This window comes from Morus notabilis, unplaced genomic scaffold, assembly GCF_000414095.1.
Source record: "Morus notabilis unplaced genomic scaffold, ASM41409v2 Scaffold355, whole genome shotgun sequence".
NCBI lineage: Eukaryota > Viridiplantae > Streptophyta > Magnoliopsida > Rosales > Moraceae > Morus > Morus notabilis.
Window position 1 is genome coordinate 545,206 of NW_010360877.1, and position 20,451 is coordinate 565,656.

Here is a 20,451-nt window from a genome sequence, read left to right on the forward strand (position 1 = left end):
ATGTCATACCTATAAAGACGTTTATATCCTTACATACTAAAAAAAGAAAAAAACTAATGAATCAATATAATGAATATTTAGGTTTAAATACAAAAAGTCAAAGAATTAAATTTAATGAAACCTAATTATTTCAAGAAAAGGAAACTTTCTTTAAACAAATAATAAAAAAAAGCACCTATCCAATTTTTTTTAAATAAAAACCAAATAAGTCTGCACAAAGTAGCAGACAAAATCCTAAAACGGCAACCTAATTATATCAAAAAATGAAAAAATTGCGATAAACACATAAACCAAGTTATATACAAGAAAAGAAAATAACATTAAAAAATCTCTCACATTTTTATTATTTTAATGATGAATATCATTATGAAAAAGAATGAATACAAAGTTTTGTAAGCAATCTGAAAGGTATTAAATATGATAAATAATAAAAAGTTTTCATTATAAAAAAGAATACAAGTTCTACGCTAACAACAAAACTAAAGAATAGAAGTTTTATGATAAGGACAAAAATAATAGAAAAAATGCATTAAATATGATAAATAATAGAAGTTGTCATTATTATAAAGAATAAAAGTTTTATGATAATGATAAAAATAATATTAATAAGATATTAAATATGTGCACCAAAATGTGAATATAAGCATGATCGTAAAGAATTAATGTTTTATGATAATGACCGAGATAATAAAAAAAAAAAACATATTAGATAAGCGTATGACACAGCTAATAAAAAAAGGTGTTAAAAATGTACAACAAAATGTGAAAACAAGCATCGCCATAAATAATAGGTCAAAAGGTTCATAACAGCTATACAGAAGAAAACATAAAAGATGTTTGTGAGCATGAAAAATATGAAAAATTCACGTCTAAAATGAAAAAAAAAAAAAAAAAAAAGAGAGGAAAAATCTATAATTTAAAAATGATATCAGTTTAAAATCAAAAAGTTATTATAGAATAATAATTGGGTTAAAATGGTAAAAACCCAAAATTATGAAAATATCACCATATAAAGAACATGCTTAAAATAATAAATAGGGGTATCTCCGGCATTACATGTGCTTTATTATTATTCAGAAATACGCATTTATATAATATTAAAAATAAGTAGGTATTTTTAGATTGAAAGCTTTGAAAGTAGGCATTTTGCGTAATTATTTCTTAAGACGATTAATAAATGGGTCGGATTTAAGTTGACATTTTTGATAAATTTAATAAATGAGTTGTGTTTAATTTGATGTTCTCTGATATAATTAATAAACGGGTTGGACATAAATACGAACTATTATCACGAATTGCCACCTTATTAGACGCACTCATTTATTTAAATAGTTTTTTAATCCTTTCAAATAAAAAAGTAAATTTTTTTGAAAACAGGTTTAGTGATAATATTTTTGGCTTTTTAATATATACACAACTATAGTTATCAAGTGTTTTTTTTTTTTTTTTGTTTTTGTTCTTTTATTTTAAATAGAAAAAATTACTAAACATGTTTTCATTTAAAAATTAAGAAAAATAACAAAATAAAAGAAAACGATTTTGTTTTATTTTAAACTAAGGGATTGTTTGGTTGGGAGATTCATAATTCACTACAGTATTTTCTCTCAAAAAAATACACGTAAATAAAAAATGATTCTAATTTATGAACTAAATGTCTCCTAAAAAATTTAAAGGCAAACCGTTAGATAAGGGCTTAAATATCGTTCATCATAAGTGGTGAAGGGTATAATGGTACATACACTCCAGAGATTAGCAGCACAACAGCTCACATTAACGGTATCTCTCTCTCTCAATTAACAAAAAAAAAAAAGACACGGTCTCTCTTTCTCTCTCTCTCTCTCTCTCTCTCTAAAACAGTGATTACATAACAGCAGCAGAGACTTTTATAAGACTTGTTTACTTGCTTGCGAACGGAGGCTCTCACTTTCACTTTCACTTTCACTTCCCACTTGCCGTGTGTAAAGACTACGGCCCACTCACGAGCCACTCTCTCTCTCCTCTATATCTCTCTATATCTCTCTCCCTCCTCTATCTCTCTCTCCCTCTTCCTGTATTTCTTTTCTCGTGTGCAGATCTCACATCCCAAACTCAAAACACATCGAAGCAATTAAGGAACTAAATCTGCGTAAAAGCAATGGAGTCCATTGCCAGGCTCACCAGCTTCGCCGTTTCGCTTCTCTTCTTACTCTCTTGCTTATCTTTCACTTCCACAGGTCAGTCAGTAGTCACTGCTCACTTACGCAGATTCTTTTTTCTTTCTGAAAACATCCATTTTCTAGTTTTTCTATTGTTTTCTACATCTGGGTAGTGCTTCATTTCCCTAGATTTGTTATAGATTTGCTGAAAGTTTTGATGAATTGAAGGATTAAATTTGGTGGGATCAAGTGAAATCTCAGATTCTTCGAGTGGTGAAATACTCAATGATGTAGAAGGAAACAAGATAAAAATTAACATTTTTCATGATTAACAAATTGCATATATATATGTGTACATATTTTTTGAAACTGTTACATACCCGAATCTCATCCCACCGACAATGATATATAGATCCGGAAAGAAACTGATGAGTCTGATGTTGATTGGAATAGTTAGTATACTATGAAATTTATTGCTTTTAAGTATATAAAAGACTATAGTTTTCAATTTCAAATATTGTTGGAATTTTCACTTCTTTTTTTTTTTGTCATTTTTTTTTCTGCAGAAGCGTATGATGCACTTGATCCAACTGGGAACATCACTATCAAATGGGATGTGATGAGCTGGACTCCTGATGGCTATGTTGTAAGTGTGAATTAGTAAACAGATTTTAATTTTTTATTTTTTGGCAATTAAAAAATGAAATTGGAAGCAGGCAATGGTTAATTTTGATTCAGATTTAGATCATTTTTGTTAGTTGCATGTGTATGTTGGGTCTTTCTGTTTCCCTGTAGTCCTTACTTGAATGTTTAACATGTTGGTGCAAAATTTCGTCCAACACCAGAATAACGTTTTCTTGAACGTGTAATCCGGATCAAATAAACACTTTAACTAAAAACATAGTGTGAGCGGCTAGATGAACGCCATGAACTATGCAAAAACAAATAAGAAATAATTATCGGAGTCCAAGGACGTTCTTTTGGTGTTGGACGAAATTTTGCACCAGCATAACCTAAAGACCACTTTTTAGAATATAGTTCTGTATTAACTTTAATTGGTCGGGAATTTCATGGTTGCTCATATGGTAAAATGATATTTTTGTCTTTGTTTTGTTTTGTTTTTTGTTTTTTATCACCTTGTTTTGCTATTTTCCTGAATTTTCTGATATGGCATATTATGTTTGAATTGGCAGGCTGTTGTTACAATGTATAACTTCCAGCAGTATCGCCACATACAAGCTCCGGGTTGGACATTGGGGTGGACATGGGCGAAGAAGGAAGTAATTTGGAGCATGGTGGGAGCACAAACCACGGAGCAAGGTGATTGTTCGAGATTCAAAGGGAACGTCCCGCATTGCTGTAAGAAGGATCCGACAGTTGTTGATTTGTTGCCGGGAACTGCTTACAACCAACAGATTGCAAATTGCTGCAAAGGGGGAGTCCTCAACTCTTGGGTCCAGGATCCAGCCAACGCCGCAAGCTCGTTCCAGATCAGTGTGGGTGCTGCGGGGACAACTAACAAAACTGTCAAGTTGCCGAAGAATTTCACGCTCAAAGCACCAGGGCCTGGCTACACTTGTGGACCCGCTAAGATCGTAAGAGCGACTAAATTTATCACTGCAGATAAGAGGAGAGTCACCCAAGCTTTGAGTAAGTACTAATCTTTTCAAAAGAATTGAAAGGATTAAAAAAAAAAAAAATTGAGGAGTTTTTTACAGTGATTTACCATTTGCTCTGGACCGACTAAATCACGCTGGTACAGGCATCTAAAAATCTTGGAGGGACTAATGTGCGTTAAAGACTAGGAAGATGCCAGAAGACGAAAACAACAATACATAGATGATTCAATGCAAGAATATTTTTCTAACTTAGAAATAACAGAATCTGCTGGAAGCACTTAGGTTTGTAATTTACTATTCCTAGCTACTGTACTCTTTTTTCCTTCGCTAAGGTTTTGTCCCGATCTCCCCACGGGTTTTACTTAGCAAGGTTTTTAACGAGGCAATTATTTATGTGTACTCCTATTACGTCAATTCAATAAAATCACATCTTTTGGGGCATTTGATATTTTTTTTAATTAAATTAAAAAAAAAAAGGACCGGGGCCGGCCCGTGAAGGGCCTGGGCCCTGGCACGGCCCTAGCCCTTATGGACTAGGGCCAGGGTCTGGACCGGGCTGGAGTGTTTCTTCTCAGGCCCGGCCCAGGCACGACCCTACACTGTGCAGGGCCGTGCCTGGCACGGCCCAGGCCCGTGATGGGCCTGGGGTCAAGCGTGCCGTGCCGGCCCCGCACAACACGTTTGACAACACTACTTCCGCATGAAGGAGATCTCACCGGAGAACTGAGATCTCCTGCGCATAAGGGTGGCAATTCATGTCACGTGTCGTGTTCGTGTCGTGTTTTGATCGTTTCTTTCTAAATTTACAGTCAACCCGAACACGACTCGTGACACGAAATTTTTTAAAAGCCGCAACACGAACACGACATGATCACTTTACGAGTTGACACGACACGACCCAAAAATGACCCATGACACGAAATTGACCCGTGAACCCAAAATTGACACGAAAATTGTATACTTTTATTTAGTTTTTTACATATTAAAAATAACTTAAAATTCATAACACACTAAATTACAATAACATCCATTGAAATTAAGCAAATAATAGTATAAGATTTTGAGTATAATTATCATGATATCACAAGTTCATAATAAAATTTAAAATATGCAATGAAAAATATATGTATTTTTTAGTTTTTTACGAGTTTCGTGTCGTATTCGGGTTAGGCGGGTCTAACCCGAAATTGACCCATGTTTTTCGTGTCAATTTCAGGTCGATCCAATTCTGACCCGAACATCTTTTTTCTCAACCCTAACCCGTAAAATTTGTGTCATTTTCGAGTCGTATCGTCGTATCGTGACCCATATTACCGGCCCTACCTGCGCACATAACAAAACAAAACAAGAAAAGTGAGAAAACCTGCTTAGTACGGTCAACGACCACTGCTTGTCAAAATTGAGTATAAGATATCAACGGTCTCTAGTCGGCAATCATAAAGTATCACAATAAAATACTGTGATTTCCAATTAGTGACCGCAAAGTATCATTGTAGGAGACCAATGATCACCTACCGATTGTTGCCAATCGTTGCGGGTACTTACTTAGTATCATTGTAAGATATCAATGGTCAGTACAGAGACCACCTTATATTGAGACTCAAAATTTTGAGGATTCATTTTTAATTCCTAATTTCTTTTCTGAACTTTTAGTCACTTTATAAGAAAAACTAAAAGTGTGCCTTAACTCAAAGATTAAAATATATAATTATGCCCCTATTTAACGATAATGGCTATAATCAATACGTCAATAGGACATTAATTAGAAATATATTTATTTTAGATGTGTTGGTGTGATATACTATAAAAACAACCTCTCTCAAGGAAAAAAAAAAAAAATCCAAACACAATAGCCCATGGCAGTTCTATTAAAGCCATGGTGAGCTAGACATTAATCAAGTTTGAAGAGAAATTCAAAATTTTTGAGAGAAAACGTTTTAGTAAAATAGTTTTTAGCTATAGTGGTTGTAGGCATAATTTTACGGTAATTTCATACTTACTCTACTATAAGATGAAGAGTTCGAATCTCCTCGCCCTAAATTCAAAAAATAAAAAATAAAAGAAAAAAATGTGCCTCACCAAACAACAATTTTCGTTGAAATTTTAAGGGAGATATACAAAATGACACTCAAAAAATATTATGTTTACATTTATGCTACCCCAATGACAAAATTTAATATCTAATGTCATTAAATTCATGAGAAAGTTTCCTACTAGGATACTAAAATTATCCTACCGGGTTATTTTTCCTACTTTAGGAAGATGACCAAACATCTTCGGTTTGATGTTCAAAGAGTATTATGATTGAATATTAAAATCAACAAATATAGCCAAAGCTTAGATAATGTAAATCTAAAATTGATGGATTTTGATGGTATACTGAGTACTTTTTCTCACAAAGTACCTCGAGTTGTTGAAAAGGCTCTATTTCAATAGACTTTAAATATAACAAAATTTTAAAAAATATTACAAGAATAGCAAAATTTTAATATCATTAAAACAATGACTATGTCATTATATAGTATAAAATCTAACATTATAATTATAATGACTATGTGGTCATTTAAAATATGACAAAAATAATAAAATTTTAATATCATTAAAATATAATTATATCATTATATAGTATAAAATTTGATCTATTATGACAATGACTATGTCATTTTTACTATATTTATAATATTTTAAAAATTTTGTTAAATTTCAACTCAAAATATAAAATTTTGCCATGTAGTGTAATTATCTTTGGGGTAATCTTGACAAATATCCTTTGAAAGTGCATGAGTCGAGATTTTTACCTTTATTCTTAATTCATAACCTTTTTAGTCAAATAATTACATTAATAAAATAATATTTATCAAAAATAAAGAGTAAAGATCAAGACTCGTACACTCTTAATAGTAAATTCACAATTTTTATTTCATTTTATTATTATTATTATTATTATTATTATTATTATTTTATTTTTGCGTTGTTGAAATGAACAGCCTCAAATGTGCCCAATTTTTAGAGTAATATTAAGGGAGAAAGAGAGAAATATGTCAAAATTTGAGATGAATTAAAATTAAAAGGCTAATAGTTTATATAAGTTAATAAATAGACTAAATTACTATTTTCGTCTATAATTTAGTTATGAATCATAACTTGATAAGTTATTGTCCATAACTTGTCTGGCTATAGCCTTTTGTCCGGTTGTTACCTGCCTTAGCCTAAGACCCGAAACGCACCAGAAACGAAAATCTTCAGGAGAAGAACTCGGAAGAAGAAGATGATATATAAGAAATGGAGCTTGTTAACACTCCCGGCGGCGTAGGGGCCACCGTAGCGCTCGCTAGCTTTGTCGTCTTCCAAACAGCCTTTTGTCCGGTTGCTACCTACGTTAGCCTAAGACTCGAAACGCACTAGAAACGAAAATCTTCAGGAGAAGAACTCGGAAGAAGAAGATGATATATAAGAAATGGAGCTTGTTAACACTCCCGGCGGCGTAGGGGCCACCGTAGCGCTCGCTAGCTTTGTCGTCTTCCAAAACGTAATCTTATTCTTAATTCATAACCTTTTTAGTCAAATAATTACATTAATAAAATAATATTTATCAAAAATAAAGAGTAAAGATCAAGACTCGTATACTCTTAAAAGTAAATTCACCATTTTTATTTCATTTTATTTTATTATTATTATTTTATTTTTGCGTTGTTGAAATGAACAGCCTCAAATGTGCCCAATTTTTAGAGTAATATTAAGGGAGAAAGAGAGAAATATGTCAAAATTTGAGATGAATTAAAATTAATAGGCTAATAGTTTATATAAGTTAATAAATAGACTAAATTATTATTTTCATCTATAATTTAGTTATGAATCATAACTTGATAAGTTATTGTCCATAACTTGTCTGCTGTAGCCTTTTGTCCGGTTGTTACCTGCCTCAGCCTAAGACCCGAAACGCACCAGAAACGAAAATCTTCAGGAGAAGAACTCGGAAGAAGAAGATGATATATCGGAAATGGAGCTTGTTAACACTCCCGGCGGTTCTCGGCGGCGTAGGGGCCACCGTAGCGCTCGCTAGCTTTGTCGTCTTCCAAAACGTAATCTTATTCTTTCATTCCAAATTCCCCAATAACACCCCTTTTCTTATGATAATATATATTTTGAGCAGATTATTTTCTCTACATGATTCTTTTAAGTATATGATTTTCTTGGGATTCTTTTCTGATTTGATTATTGTGATCTTGGTAATCTGATTTGATTTAGTCTAGGGCATGGTTTTTTCTGGGATCTAGATTACTTAGGGTTTCGAAGTCACCGGTGAAGGGTTTTTTTTTTTTTTTTTTAAATTTAAGCTCTATTTTGATGCGGAGAAAAACGGAAGATAACAGATTGGAACTGAGAATTTCCTATATTCTGTATTGTTTTCGTTTGGTTAATCGTGCTTTTGGAATTTTCTTATATGCATCCATCAAATTCTGTGCGCTATTGAAGTTTTCAATGCTTGTTTGCGAAGTGGAAAATGTAAGTTGATTGTGAGTTTTGTTCATTTGTGAGGTAATTACTGTATGTTATTGTTGATTATCATTTTTATTAATTTTGCTCTTTTTAGGGCTGAGATTTGGTGTTTCAATATATAAGATCCTGCGAAAATTGATATTTAAATTCAATAAGAAACCCCTTTAGTCTTCTGTATGAGCGCAGATATATGTGGCCAATAATAGTGCTCATTGTTGAAGCTATTGAAGAAGAGTTCTAAAATATAACTATGAATGAAATTCTGGGATTTTGCTTGTCATGTGAACTAGTTTATATGTTGTTCTAAATTAAGATTTCCCAATGATAAATGATTCACCAAACTAAGACGTAAACTTTCTGGGGGTTTTCTCTGCCTTTTTTTTTTTGGTTGGCTTTTCAGTTCTTTGTTTCTAAATTCTAATGGCATGATTTCTTGGGTATATGTTGGAATTTTGATTGGAATTTGGGACTCTGCCCTTCAACAGCATCTAATTTGCATTTCTTGATTTGCAGAATCCATTTAGTACTCTAAAGGAAAAGATCCCGGATTCAGTTCGCAGTGAGGCAGCGACCAAGTGAAAGGATGAAGGTGAACAACGTTTGTGTTTCTGCCATGTTGGTTCTGTATTTTGGGACATGATTTTGTAGTTAATAATTTCAAATGGAAGTGAAGTTCTGATATTGGTGTGTTTTTCTCGAGTTTTACTGCAATAATAATTTGAAATTGGAATCGAGTTCTGATCTGAGATTGATTTCTCTACTTATTTTCTTTCATGAATAACCCCCACGACTGATATTTACTCTCATATCTCCAGAGGCGAGGATTCGTTTATATTATCGCTCCGTTGATATGATAGTACCTTAAGGATTTTTTTTTTTTTTTTTTGGTGTCTTCTTTTTTATACATCATATGTGTAACTCGTTAAATTCGAATTGCATCTGAAGAAATGACATAGACAAACATTTTTATTAGCACTTTTCTTGTTTGGGCGTCTCAAAGAACCTGCTACAATTGGGTAACAGAAAAGCTAGTTTAAGACTTTAAGTTAGTAGAGAACAGGAGATTATCTAAGAGAAATGGCTAGAGATTGACAATACAAGGGTTCACTTTCATGTTGTAATCTGTGTATTATTTATTCATCAAAAAAAAATCTGCTCTTTTGATATTTAGTTCAAGTCGTGTGATATTACAAAAGGGATCCAATTTTTTGGCAGCATAGCATAAAAAATTAAAAAAAAATCGAAAACACGTACAATCACTGTTCCATCTCAACGTATTATTTTCTTACTCTTAAAAAAAAAATTGAAAACACGTACAATCACTGTTCCATCTCAACGTATTATTTTCTTACTCTTTAAGATGCCAAACCACCAGTGCAAAAGTTTGATAACCCTTTTTTTTTTAATAAATAGAAGACGCTCATTTTATCTACCCCTACCGTTCTGATTATGAAAGTTATGAATTATGCTTAGAATCTCAATCCTTTTGATCACTGATATTTGTCACCATTGACCAACAATTCCATAACCAAATCATTCCAAGAGTCTATTGGCCCAGGCAAGCACCAATGTAGACAATCATTTTGAACTTTAGCATTTTTGTCCTCAGCCAATGGATGGAATTGTCTGTACGGACCAGGGTGGCCATCGGGCCTCAGCAAAGAAAGACTGGTTGTGTCTAATAGCCTCAAAACAACCCCATTTTTGGAACCAATTTCTGCAGCCTTTTTAAATTCTTCCAGCTCAATATTTCTCATCACTGTATCGACATCTTTCATATCAACCTCACCTTCTTTAAAGGGCACTGTTCTGTTACAATACCCTCCGCTGAACCATTCTCCATTTTCAAAGTGATCGGGTGTGGTAGTTCTAAGGAAAGCAAGAGGCTTATGCTTGGAAGATGTGATGAAGTTAAGAACTAGCTGGAGCGCTTTGCGATAGGCGTATTCAAACCCTAGATCGGTCAGGTTCTTCCCGGGGCAGAAATGGCAGCCCGATACAGTGTCATTTTCGTGGAAAATCGCGGTTTTGAGGAACCATTTGCCGCCGGCAATCACTACATAATCTAGGCTCTCATACTGATCAGTCCATACCTTGTCAAGCTTGTCGAGATAAAGCTGGATTTCGGAAGTCGATATTCCATTCATGTCTTCAAAAATAGTGGCCTTGATGAGGAAAGGAGTCCAAATAACCGAAAGCGTGAAGTTGTGAGAAGGGAAATGCCATCTCTTGGACCGGTATTCTTCGTCATGGTACACCTCAACAGCTTGTTCCACCTGTGGGACACAATTCGCTGAAATTTCATCAGACACCCATTTGTGGGACCTTACAATCACAACCATTCAACCAACATATGATATTTGTTGTTATGCAAACAAAACATAGATCAATAATTGGAGATAGTGAGACTACTCTTAAAATGTCAGGTTTAGGTATGGCTTGTAGGACCTCGTCTATCTATAGGACAAAACCAGAAGTAAGAATATACACTGTTGTGGACCTGTGGTTGAAATATAACCAGATTTTCATATTAAAGATACAACTCAAACAGAAACAGATAGAATACCAACAAAATCTAGACATGGAGAATATTGCAGAGACGCAAAACAAAAGGCATATACAGCTTTTTGTAACTTTAAAATTATTGGAAACTTTAAACAGGCACCAACACAAGAGTTGGTATTTGAATTGGTATCCTTAGCATTACTCTTTTCCTGTCCTCAGTGAATAATATTAAGGACACCAACTCAAATCTCAATTCTTATGTACCAACTGATGTGGCATAGAAGTTATTATTTTTACATTGGTGGTTGTTTTCTTTTTTTTTTCTTGAAAAATTAAATGAATGGTTGACATTAAAAGATGCTAACATCTATAGCTGAGATTAATCTAGGGTAGTTTTATTATTTTATTTAAAAATTAAGGCATTAAAATACCAATTTTACCTTTTTTCTATAAGTTTTTTAACAAAAGTTTGTTAAAGGGAGTTAAATGCAACAATTTTGCAAGTTGAAGGGAGTGATTGTCAAAATTAAAAGTTGGGGAAGCAATTTACTAAATCACGACAAGTTCAGGAGGCAAATGTGTCAAAAACCCCGTCAATTGATAATAAAATATTGCATTTACTAATAAAAAGATGACAACTCAAATGCCCCACTAAGAGTTGGTATTTAAGTTAGTGTTCTTAGCAATTCTCTTCCTTGGTATAAGCAACTTTTAAATTTTTAATTTTAGTGAAATCCTACTCAGAACGAAACAAAGAAATTAAAAAATTCCAGCTTGGATAGCAAACTAATGAGATGCTAATAATTGCACCGCAAGAGAGTAAAAAAGGGTTGTTATGTATTTATTCTCAATAATTACAGATCTAGGGAAGACATGGAAACGGAAAAAGTAATAATGATTGTTTACATAGTAGGTAAACCTGCCAAGAAAGGACGCCACAACCAATTAACAAGAAGCATTTGACCGTAAAAGTCGAAGCTGTAGTCCACAAACGACAACAAAAATTACATCCTTTAATGGATGCAGCATCGATAACAAGTTAGACAAAGACGTGGTAGGGAAGCTAAACCATGGAATCCCTTTTAGATAAGAGGATATGATGAATTAATTAAAATAAATAGTGTGAAGACATGATTTAGAAAAACAGAACAAAACAAAACAAAAAATCGTGTGAAGACATGAAAGACTTCTAGGTGAAAGAAATAGAATAATAGATTAGTTTTTAGCTCACAAGTCATAACCGACAAATGTACCGACAACATAATTTACTTCTCTGGGGCCACAATATTCAATTCCCGAAGAAAAAAAATAGCAGCTAAGTTTTCATGATTTGTGTAAAGCTTCCATGATGGTCAAGAAGGAGCATAAGACTTTGCGACGTTGATGCTCATAATAACAACAGCATTAAGCCAATTTTGGTTTATTTCTATATCAACTAATGAAGCAATATGAAAAGTAACCATTTATTCTTACGAGTTATTAAAAAAACAAAAAAACTATGAAGCAAACTTATAACCATATATTCTTTTAAAGGAGTTATAATTAGCCTCAAATATGAAAAGTAGAGTAAGTTTCAAATCTGATTATCATTGTGGTGGTTGAGGGTTAAATAAATATGTTCCATAGTATTTAAATATGAAAATAAACGTAAATTTATGAAGATATTAACTCACTCCACTACCTTTTAAGACGGAATACGAATATTATAGAAAAATCCCATTTCTGTTTGAAGAAGGGTAAAATAAATCCGGGAAGTTTAAATCTGACAATAACTCTATATTCACGTTGAATGTTGAAGTTCTAACTCCCAAGTCGAAATTCCCAATTCTCAATTTTTGTTTAAATAAAAAAAAAACAAATTTGATTATCACCTCCAATAGAGAAGTTCTTGTGTTCGAATCTCCTTCCTTAAATAATAATAATAAGAAAATTCAAAATAGATTAGAAGGGCTGGAAATTAGAATGTACCTGTGAAAGAATGCATAGCAATGATTGTACATGATTACGGGAAATGGAGTCACCAATGAAGGCCCATGATTTGTTTCTCATTAGATCAAGAAATTTCTGAGGGTCAAACCTGGGAATATCACAGCCCCTTGGACTCCATCTCCAGTAGAAGTAGCCTGAATCAGGCCGTCCATTCTTCATGCAATTTTGATGAGATTCAATCACACGGCAAGTCTCATTAGTGTATCTTTGACCTGATGAGTCCGGTATCCAATCTCCTTTGAATATGTCACATTTTCCTGCCTCTTGCTCTGCCTCTGCTTCTTCTGTCTCTGCAAATTTTTTTTTTTCATATTTAAATCAGCTACGAATACTAATGATGGATGTATGGTATTTCTATTTCGCATGCATAGAGAAGGAGGGCAAAAGTGTGAGACATTTTTCAGAGCTAGATTTTGCTTTTGAAGATAAAATGGTTCCCTTTTTTTTGGCATAATATTGAAGGCCAAACAGAATAAGCACCAAAGAGAATTTAACAATAACATGAGGAAAATCAAGGTGACAAATTCAACAAAGAGTAGAAAATAAATAAATAAATAAATAAAAATTCCTATTTCCCAACACCCAATGACTAAATCAATAAATGTATATTTAGAATTGAAAGATCTAGCTATGCTTAGAATATGGAATAACTATCTAAGAGCCATAAATCCTCAAACTTAACTCATTTAATCTGTTAAGAAAAGAATAAGAAAAAGAAAACAGAATTTTTATTTACCATTCTGAAATGTTTGGATTTCATTATCTGGAAGATCAAGAGGAAGAGGGGATTGATCAGGAGGAGGGGAAGTCTCAGCCACAGGGACAGGGGACTCTGTTTTCTGCTCTGCAAGAGAAGGAGTTTCTGCGGAAAATCTGAAGAAGGAATCCGAGAACAAGAGGCGAAATGCAAGACCCGTCAACAGAAAAGAAACCGCAAACTTGACCAAAACATGCTTTTGCTTGTGCAGAGACAATGGGCTCGAATCAAGTCTCATTTCCTTCACCATGTTGTATATAGAGAGAGAGAGAGAGAGAGAGAGTAAATATGTGTTAAGATTAGAAGCTTTTTCCAAAAAAGCCAACCAAGAAAACAGTGTTTTTAGCAGGAAGTGGTTTTGAAGGTTTAATGCAAACAACAGTGTCGTTTCTGTACATGAGATGTCAACAAGCCTCGGAAGTGACCTAAAAAAAATATGTTTTTTTTTTTTAAATTTTATTTTAAGAAAACTCGATAAATCTGCATTTCACTTGGATTCTTTCAACAAAATATGTACATACATACGAACATACATACGTACATATATGTAATAACACATGATAACAAATTGAGATATTAGGGATATGTCTCTTGGCTTACTTGGTTTTGTCCACTTTTAGAATTATGTTCTTTTAAAGTTAAATATATAATAATATCATTTTTTTTTGTTTTCGGATTTACAAAAAAAAAAAAGGGGTCTTTTTTTTTTTTAGGAAATATATAATGAGACAAGTTGAAGGCATAAATATTGTATTGTTTGAGAAAGAGTGACCTCTTGGGAAGGACATAATTTATGTCCCTGCAACAAATTAAGGGCATAATTTTCCAAAAGAAAAACAAAAAATCAGTTAGTAGTATACACTTCCATAATTACATTAAAAAATAACCTACAAAAATAAAAAATAAAAAAAAATCAGGAGGAGTTGAGTACTTCTCAAAGGATGTCCGGCGTAAAACGTGTAAAAAGTAAAACATATAACAAGATATTTATTCTTTGTAATAACGATTTTGAAAGGTATAACAAGAAGTTCTTCATGAATTAGCGTCCCAACCTTTTAAAAATCATTATTATATAGAATATATAAACTATGATGCACCTCATATCTCTTCATCACTAAAACTACTCAACTTATTGAATGAGTTGTTAAAATAATATTAATAGGAGAACTAACGAGACAGAAAAAATGAACCGCAGCTTTAAACTTTATAAACCTACCCTAATAAAAAAGAAATAGATCGAGAAACCCCATAATAATATTAATAAACTTTTTGAGGATTTTTTATTTTTATTTTTTTATGTGAGGCACGAGGTACATCTGCTCCCAAAGAAAAGAATATATGTCATGTGGCATCTTGTGCAAATTAAAATTCCGTTCACTTCGCTGATTTGAGTTTAGAATTCGAGTTTTGCTATAGTAAAAAGCTCTCACAAACAATCACATCTAACTTTTTTGCTACAGTAAAAAGCTCTCACATAAAATCACATCTCAACTCGAATCAGCGAACTAAACGGACTTTAAGAGTTTTTTTGCTCTCCATTTCTTTTTTGCTGCAAGTTGTAATGGGACACAAAACCGGATCTCATGCACATGTCCTGCCCTCATCTTCACACCTTTGGTCTTAATTTTGGAGTGAATATTTGATGGACTTAATACATGGCCACAGCTGGCTTGGAGCTTTTTAGCAATAAAGCAAACTTACATCATAATATATCACATGTGGACCACTTTTTATTCCTATTTTTCATTTTCTTGTTCAAGTTTTGGTTTTGGGCTAGAAGACATTAATGGAGATGGGACCACCCTTTTCCAAAACCATGCACACCTCTCTCTCTCTCTCTCTCTCTCTCTCTCTCTCTCTCTCTCCTTCTCTCTCTCTCTCTCTCTCAAGATAACTATAGTCTTGAAGTTCTAAACTGTGCATCTTGTTTTTAATTTTTTTTTCATCTTGTGTGTTGCTTCCAATATTGAATTAGACTCTAAAAATTGCGTCCAATATTGCATTAGACTCTAAAAATTCATTTAAGTACTTGTCTCAATACTTTTTGTTTATATCTAGCCCTCCTCTTTCATTACAATGACCTTGATCAAATCAAATTGCTTGCTTTGTTCGTATATTTGATTCTTTGAACATACATTTATTTCTCCACAGGAAATCAAGTGAGGTGCAACGTCCAACTATTGGGTATTAGGTCAATATCAACTTGAAAGGCCAAAATCCCCTACACACAAAAAAGAAACAAAAACAAGAGAGATTACTTGATTAAGACACCTAATCGGATTTGTGAACCATATATTTTAAATTAAAAAATTATATAAAACAGTTCGTGGACAAGAAGATGCTATCAATGCATGGTCATGACATCCTCGTGGTGCTAAACAATGAATGACAATTCTTATATTTTTATTATTTAAATTAACAAGGAAGGCATATCGTTTACTGAAAAATAGAATACTAGAATTAAGAATAGTCACTAAACAACAATTAGCTGTCTATGAAATTTGATTTAGGTACGACATGTTCGATTTCTTTTGATAAAAAAAAAAAAGGAAGAAGAAAAAACAGTAATAAATTAAGATTATACGTGTGTTTGAAGAGAGAGATCTTGTCTAAGAGAATAATCATTTAGCTTAGGAATTATTTTAAATTTGGCCTATTAAGAATAGAGGTTGTTTCGTTTTCCTCCTAACAATTCAAAATGTGACACAAAACACTCTCTTAAGCTTACAATAAGTTGCAACTTAAAACTTTTATTGTTGAAGCGTCAATTTTTAACCGACGTACATGTTGGTCAAGTAACTGCATGATAAAGGGAAATAAAGTAAATTTAAACAAAATAGACTTTAAACTTAAAAAAGTAGAAAAACAAATTCACAAATTCTTCCTCACACTAACCCTAGGCATCACCTCCTCCTTTGCTCACAACCCCTGCATCACTCCAATTTTTTTTATTTTTATCATGGTTTTCCAAGTAGCCACTTGATCAATACATGATTAAAGTTGTCAATAAAATGACATCTCATTGATAAAAGTATCAAAATTATAACTTAAGATAAAACTCAAAAAAAAATTTATGTCATTTTGAGTTGCAGAAGATAAAAAGAAACAACTTTGGGGCCAAATTAAAAACCCAATCCTTAGACGCCCAGATAAAAAAATCCTACCCCTCACGCCGCAACCTATCCCCCTAGTCCTCACTATCAGCCACCTTCCCTTACAACGTCATGACGGTCCACAATGTCGTCCCCTTTTGCAACGTGCATTGTCGCTTGTGATACGATGAGCTTCACAACCCACCGTCACGAAGCCGTTGCTTGCTAGACGAGATTTGCAACATATTTATAGTGTACAAGGGGCAAATGGCACATTTCAGAAAGTTTGTTCTCAAAACCACCTATTTTCTACCAAAATTTGAAAACCGGATATTTTAGACGCGTTTAGAACTCGTTCTAAAATGATTTTATTTTTTGTATGAAAATGAAAATGAAAACGTTTTCAATCTCAGACAGAAATCATTTTTAAAAATGCGTTTAGTAATTTTATAAATAGATTTTTTTCAGCATAAAAAACTCATTAATGTCTCTTTCTTTCTCTCTGCTCGAGAGAGGAGAAAATGAAAACAAAAAATGAAAAACGACTGAAGGTCATTTTTCATTTCTCTCTCATTTTATACTAAACCAAAAAATTATTTTCATTTCTCTTTTTTGTTTTTATTGCGCCAAACGTCGTTTTAAAAAAGTTTTCATTTTTCTCAAAAAACGTGAAAAATAAAAACGGGATCAATTCTAAACACATCCTTTGAAACCTGTTCTTTTGTTATAAATTCCCCATATAGATTGTATATTATGATATCTTTTGATTCGCAATTTAAACTATAATTTAAATTTTTTTACTACAATATTTATTTAAAAAATATATATGAGTTATGTTAAATGTTTTTGAATTTCTCAACCAAACGGGCAAAAAATTTACCCATATTTATTTTCTGGCCCGCCAGAGAAAGCTCTTGGGAGTAGGCTGAGACTGAAAAGGAGCTAACAAGCAAGGCCCTCTGAGCACCGCCATGATAAAGTTGTGGGCCCGCCATTGTTAAGTTTAGTGGGAGTTGAAGTATGGCATTTGCATCAGATAGACCCACATGATGACCATGATGTTATAAGAGACGACTATTGTACCATCGTTTCCCTTTGCGCATTTGCACTGAATACACCAATGATTGGTCTGCCTAATACCCTAGTCTATTTAGAACTTCGAATCCTTTGGAGTGCGTTTGTTTCAAGAGTTCTGGATAATTCAAACAATGGTTTTTAGTTCTATAACAATGTTTTTTTCTCACAAAAAATTAAATTTTAAAAGTCATAATTAAAATTACTGATTCAAACCCATTTTGTGTTAAAATATTCACATGTATTCTATCCCTCTTATTTTTCTTTGCGCCGCTTTTTGCTAGGGTTTCTTCTTCTCTCCCTCTTGCTTTTCTTTACGCCGTTTTTGCAGTGAGTTTTAAAAGGCCGAAGTCTGGCACCCATTTTGGGTGGGAGGAAAGGGTGGTGGACAAGGCTTTTTCGGTGTGTGCTTGGTTGCCCATTTTGGGCACATCTGTACGCCGGCAAAGTTCTACCCCCTGTGGTGCACTGCAGCGACCAGAGATAGAGGTAGAGGTCGCGCTTTTCGCTGCAGGCTAGGGACGTGTGGATGCCTTGGTGTTGCTGCGTTATGGGGGTTTTGGCCCTAGTGGGGTGGCGGCTCAATGGGTGAAACATTTTCCTTGGTTAGCGGCGGTGGGTGGCAGCAGTGGCTTGGCCTTTTTTCAGCGTTATATTTATAATGTACAAGGGGCAAATGGCACATTTCAGAAAGTTTGTTCTCAAAACCACCTATTTTCTACCAAAATTTGAAAACCGGACATTTTAGACGCGTTTAGAACTCGTTCTAAAATGATTTTATTTTTTGTATGAAAATGAAAATGAAAACGTTTTCAATCTCAGACAGAAATCATTTTTAAAAATGCGTTTAGTAATTTTATAAATAGATTTTTTTCAGCATAAAAAACTCATTAATGTCTCTTTCTTTCTCTCTGCTCGAGAGAGGAGAGAATGAAAACAAAAAATGAAAAACGACTGATGGTCATTTTTCATTTCTCTCTCATTTTATACTAAACTAAAAAATCATTTTCATTTCTCTTTTTTGTTTTTATTACGCCAAACGTCGTTTTAGAAACGTTTTTATTTTTCTCAAAAAATGTGAAAAATAAAAACGGGATCAATTACAAACACATCATTTGAAACCTGTTCTTTTGTTATAAATTCCCCATATACATTGTATATTATGATATCTTTTGATTCGCAATTTAAACTACAATTTAAATTTTTTTACTATAATATTTATTTAAAAAAATATATATGAGTTATGTTCAAGCTTTTTGAATTTCCTAACCAAACGGGCAAAAAATTTACCCATATTTATTTTCTGGCCCGCCAGAGAAAGCTCGTGGGAGTAGGCTGAGACTGAAAAGGAGCTAACAAGCAAGGCCCTCTGAGCACCGCCATGATAAAGTTGTGGGCCCACCATTGTTAAGTTTAGTGGGAGTTGAAGTATGGCATTTACATCAGATAGACCCACATGATGACCATGATGTTATAAGAGACGACTATTGTACCATCGTTTCCCTTTGCGCATTTGCACTAAATACACCAATGATTGTTATGCCTAATACCCTAGTCTATTTAGAACTTTGAATCCTTTGAAGTGCGTTTGTTTTAAGAGTTCTGGATAATTTAAACAATGGTTTTTAGTTCTATAACAATGTTTTTTTCTCACAAAAAATTAAATTTTAAAGGTCATAATTAAAATTACTGATTCAAACCCATTTTGTGTTAAAATATTCACATGTATTCTATCCCTCTTATTTTTCTTTGCGCCGCTTTTTGCTAGGGTTTCTTCTTCTCTCCCTCTTGCTTTTCTTTACGCCGTTTTTGCAGTGAGTTTTAAAAGGCCGAAGTCTGGCACCCATTTTGGGTGGGAGGAAAGGGTGGTGGACAAGGCTTTTTCGGTGTGTGCTTGGTTGCCCATTTTGGGCACATCTGTACGCCGGCAAAGTTCTACCCCCTGTGGTGAACTGCAGCGACCAGAGATAGAGGTAGAGGTGGAGAGGTCGCGCTTTTCGCTGCAAGCTAGGGACGTGTGGATGCCTTGGTGTTGCTGCGTTATGGGGGTTTTGGCCCTAGTGGGGTGGCGGCTCAATGGGTGAAACATTTTCCTTGGTTAGCGGCGGTGGGTGGCAGCAGTGGCTTGGCCTTTTTTCAGCGTTTCTTTGGCTTGCTTGCAGTATTGCGGCTCCCTTGCTCGTTGACGGCGGTGGCTGACTTGTCAGATTCGGCCAGTGTCATTTGGGCTTTACCCTTTTGTTTTGTTCATGTGCTTGTCAAATAAAGGCATTGATGTTTCGGCCATTTAGTTTTAGTGTGTTTATGTTGTGTTGTTTGGTTCCGGAGGTGGTTCCCCCACCGTCCAGTGTTGTTTTTAGGTCTAGTCCGCAAGTTTTTCTTTATGGTGTTGTTGTAGGCCCCGACGCTTTTAGTCTCTCGATCTCAATCAATCAAAGTTATCCACATATTATAGTGATGTGTTTAAAACAGTCATTTGTGTGCTCGCTTAGTTGTGTCTTTTCGGTTTCCTCTCTTTCGAACTCAATACACGTATTACCTTAGAGTGCTTCAATCGAATTTAGAGTGCTTCAATCTAGGGCCGGCAATTTCTGACACGACACAAAAACGACACGAGATAAATGGGTTTAGACTGCACGATTATTAATTGGGCCATTAACGGGCTGGCATGAATAACACGAAAATAAACGGACTGAATTCATGCCAGCCCGTTTAACACGCTTAACCCGTTTAATTATACGGGTCATTATCGTGTCGACACGACCCAGCCCGGCCCGACC

The 20,451-nt window shown here is 33.9% G+C and overlaps 2 protein-coding genes and 1 long non-coding RNA gene across 3 annotated transcripts; 2 read left to right on the forward strand and 1 right to left on the reverse strand.

The window, feature by feature from the left end:
* Window positions 1-1,923: 1,923 nt before the first annotated feature.
* LOC21400592 (protein COBRA) lies at window positions 1,924-3,873 on the forward strand. The gene is made up of 3 exons (XM_024165200.1): window positions 1,924-2,213; window positions 2,702-2,781; window positions 3,329-3,873. Exons 1-3 carry the CDS (start codon window positions 2,135-2,137, stop codon window positions 3,794-3,796), a joined length of 627 nt encoding a protein of 208 aa, XP_024020968.1. The 5' UTR covers window positions 1,924-2,134; the 3' UTR covers window positions 3,797-3,873.
* Window positions 3,874-7,654: 3,781 nt separating this feature from the next.
* On the forward strand, window positions 7,655-9,000 carry LOC21400593. Its single transcript, XR_002902157.1, has 2 exons — window positions 7,655-7,836; window positions 8,768-9,000. It is a non-coding gene; the product is annotated as an uncharacterized LOC21400593 (long non-coding RNA).
* A 557-nt stretch (window positions 9,001-9,557) lies between these two features.
* Window positions 9,558-13,757, reverse strand: LOC21400594 (protein trichome birefringence-like 25). The gene is made up of 3 exons (XM_010097494.2): window positions 13,485-13,757; window positions 12,728-13,038; window positions 9,558-10,530 (listed from the first exon to the last, which is right to left on the reverse strand). Exons 1-3 carry the CDS (start codon window positions 13,753-13,755, stop codon window positions 9,745-9,747), a joined length of 1,368 nt encoding a protein of 455 aa, XP_010095796.1. The 5' UTR covers window positions 13,756-13,757; the 3' UTR covers window positions 9,558-9,744.
* Window positions 13,758-20,451: the final 6,694 nt, after the last annotated feature.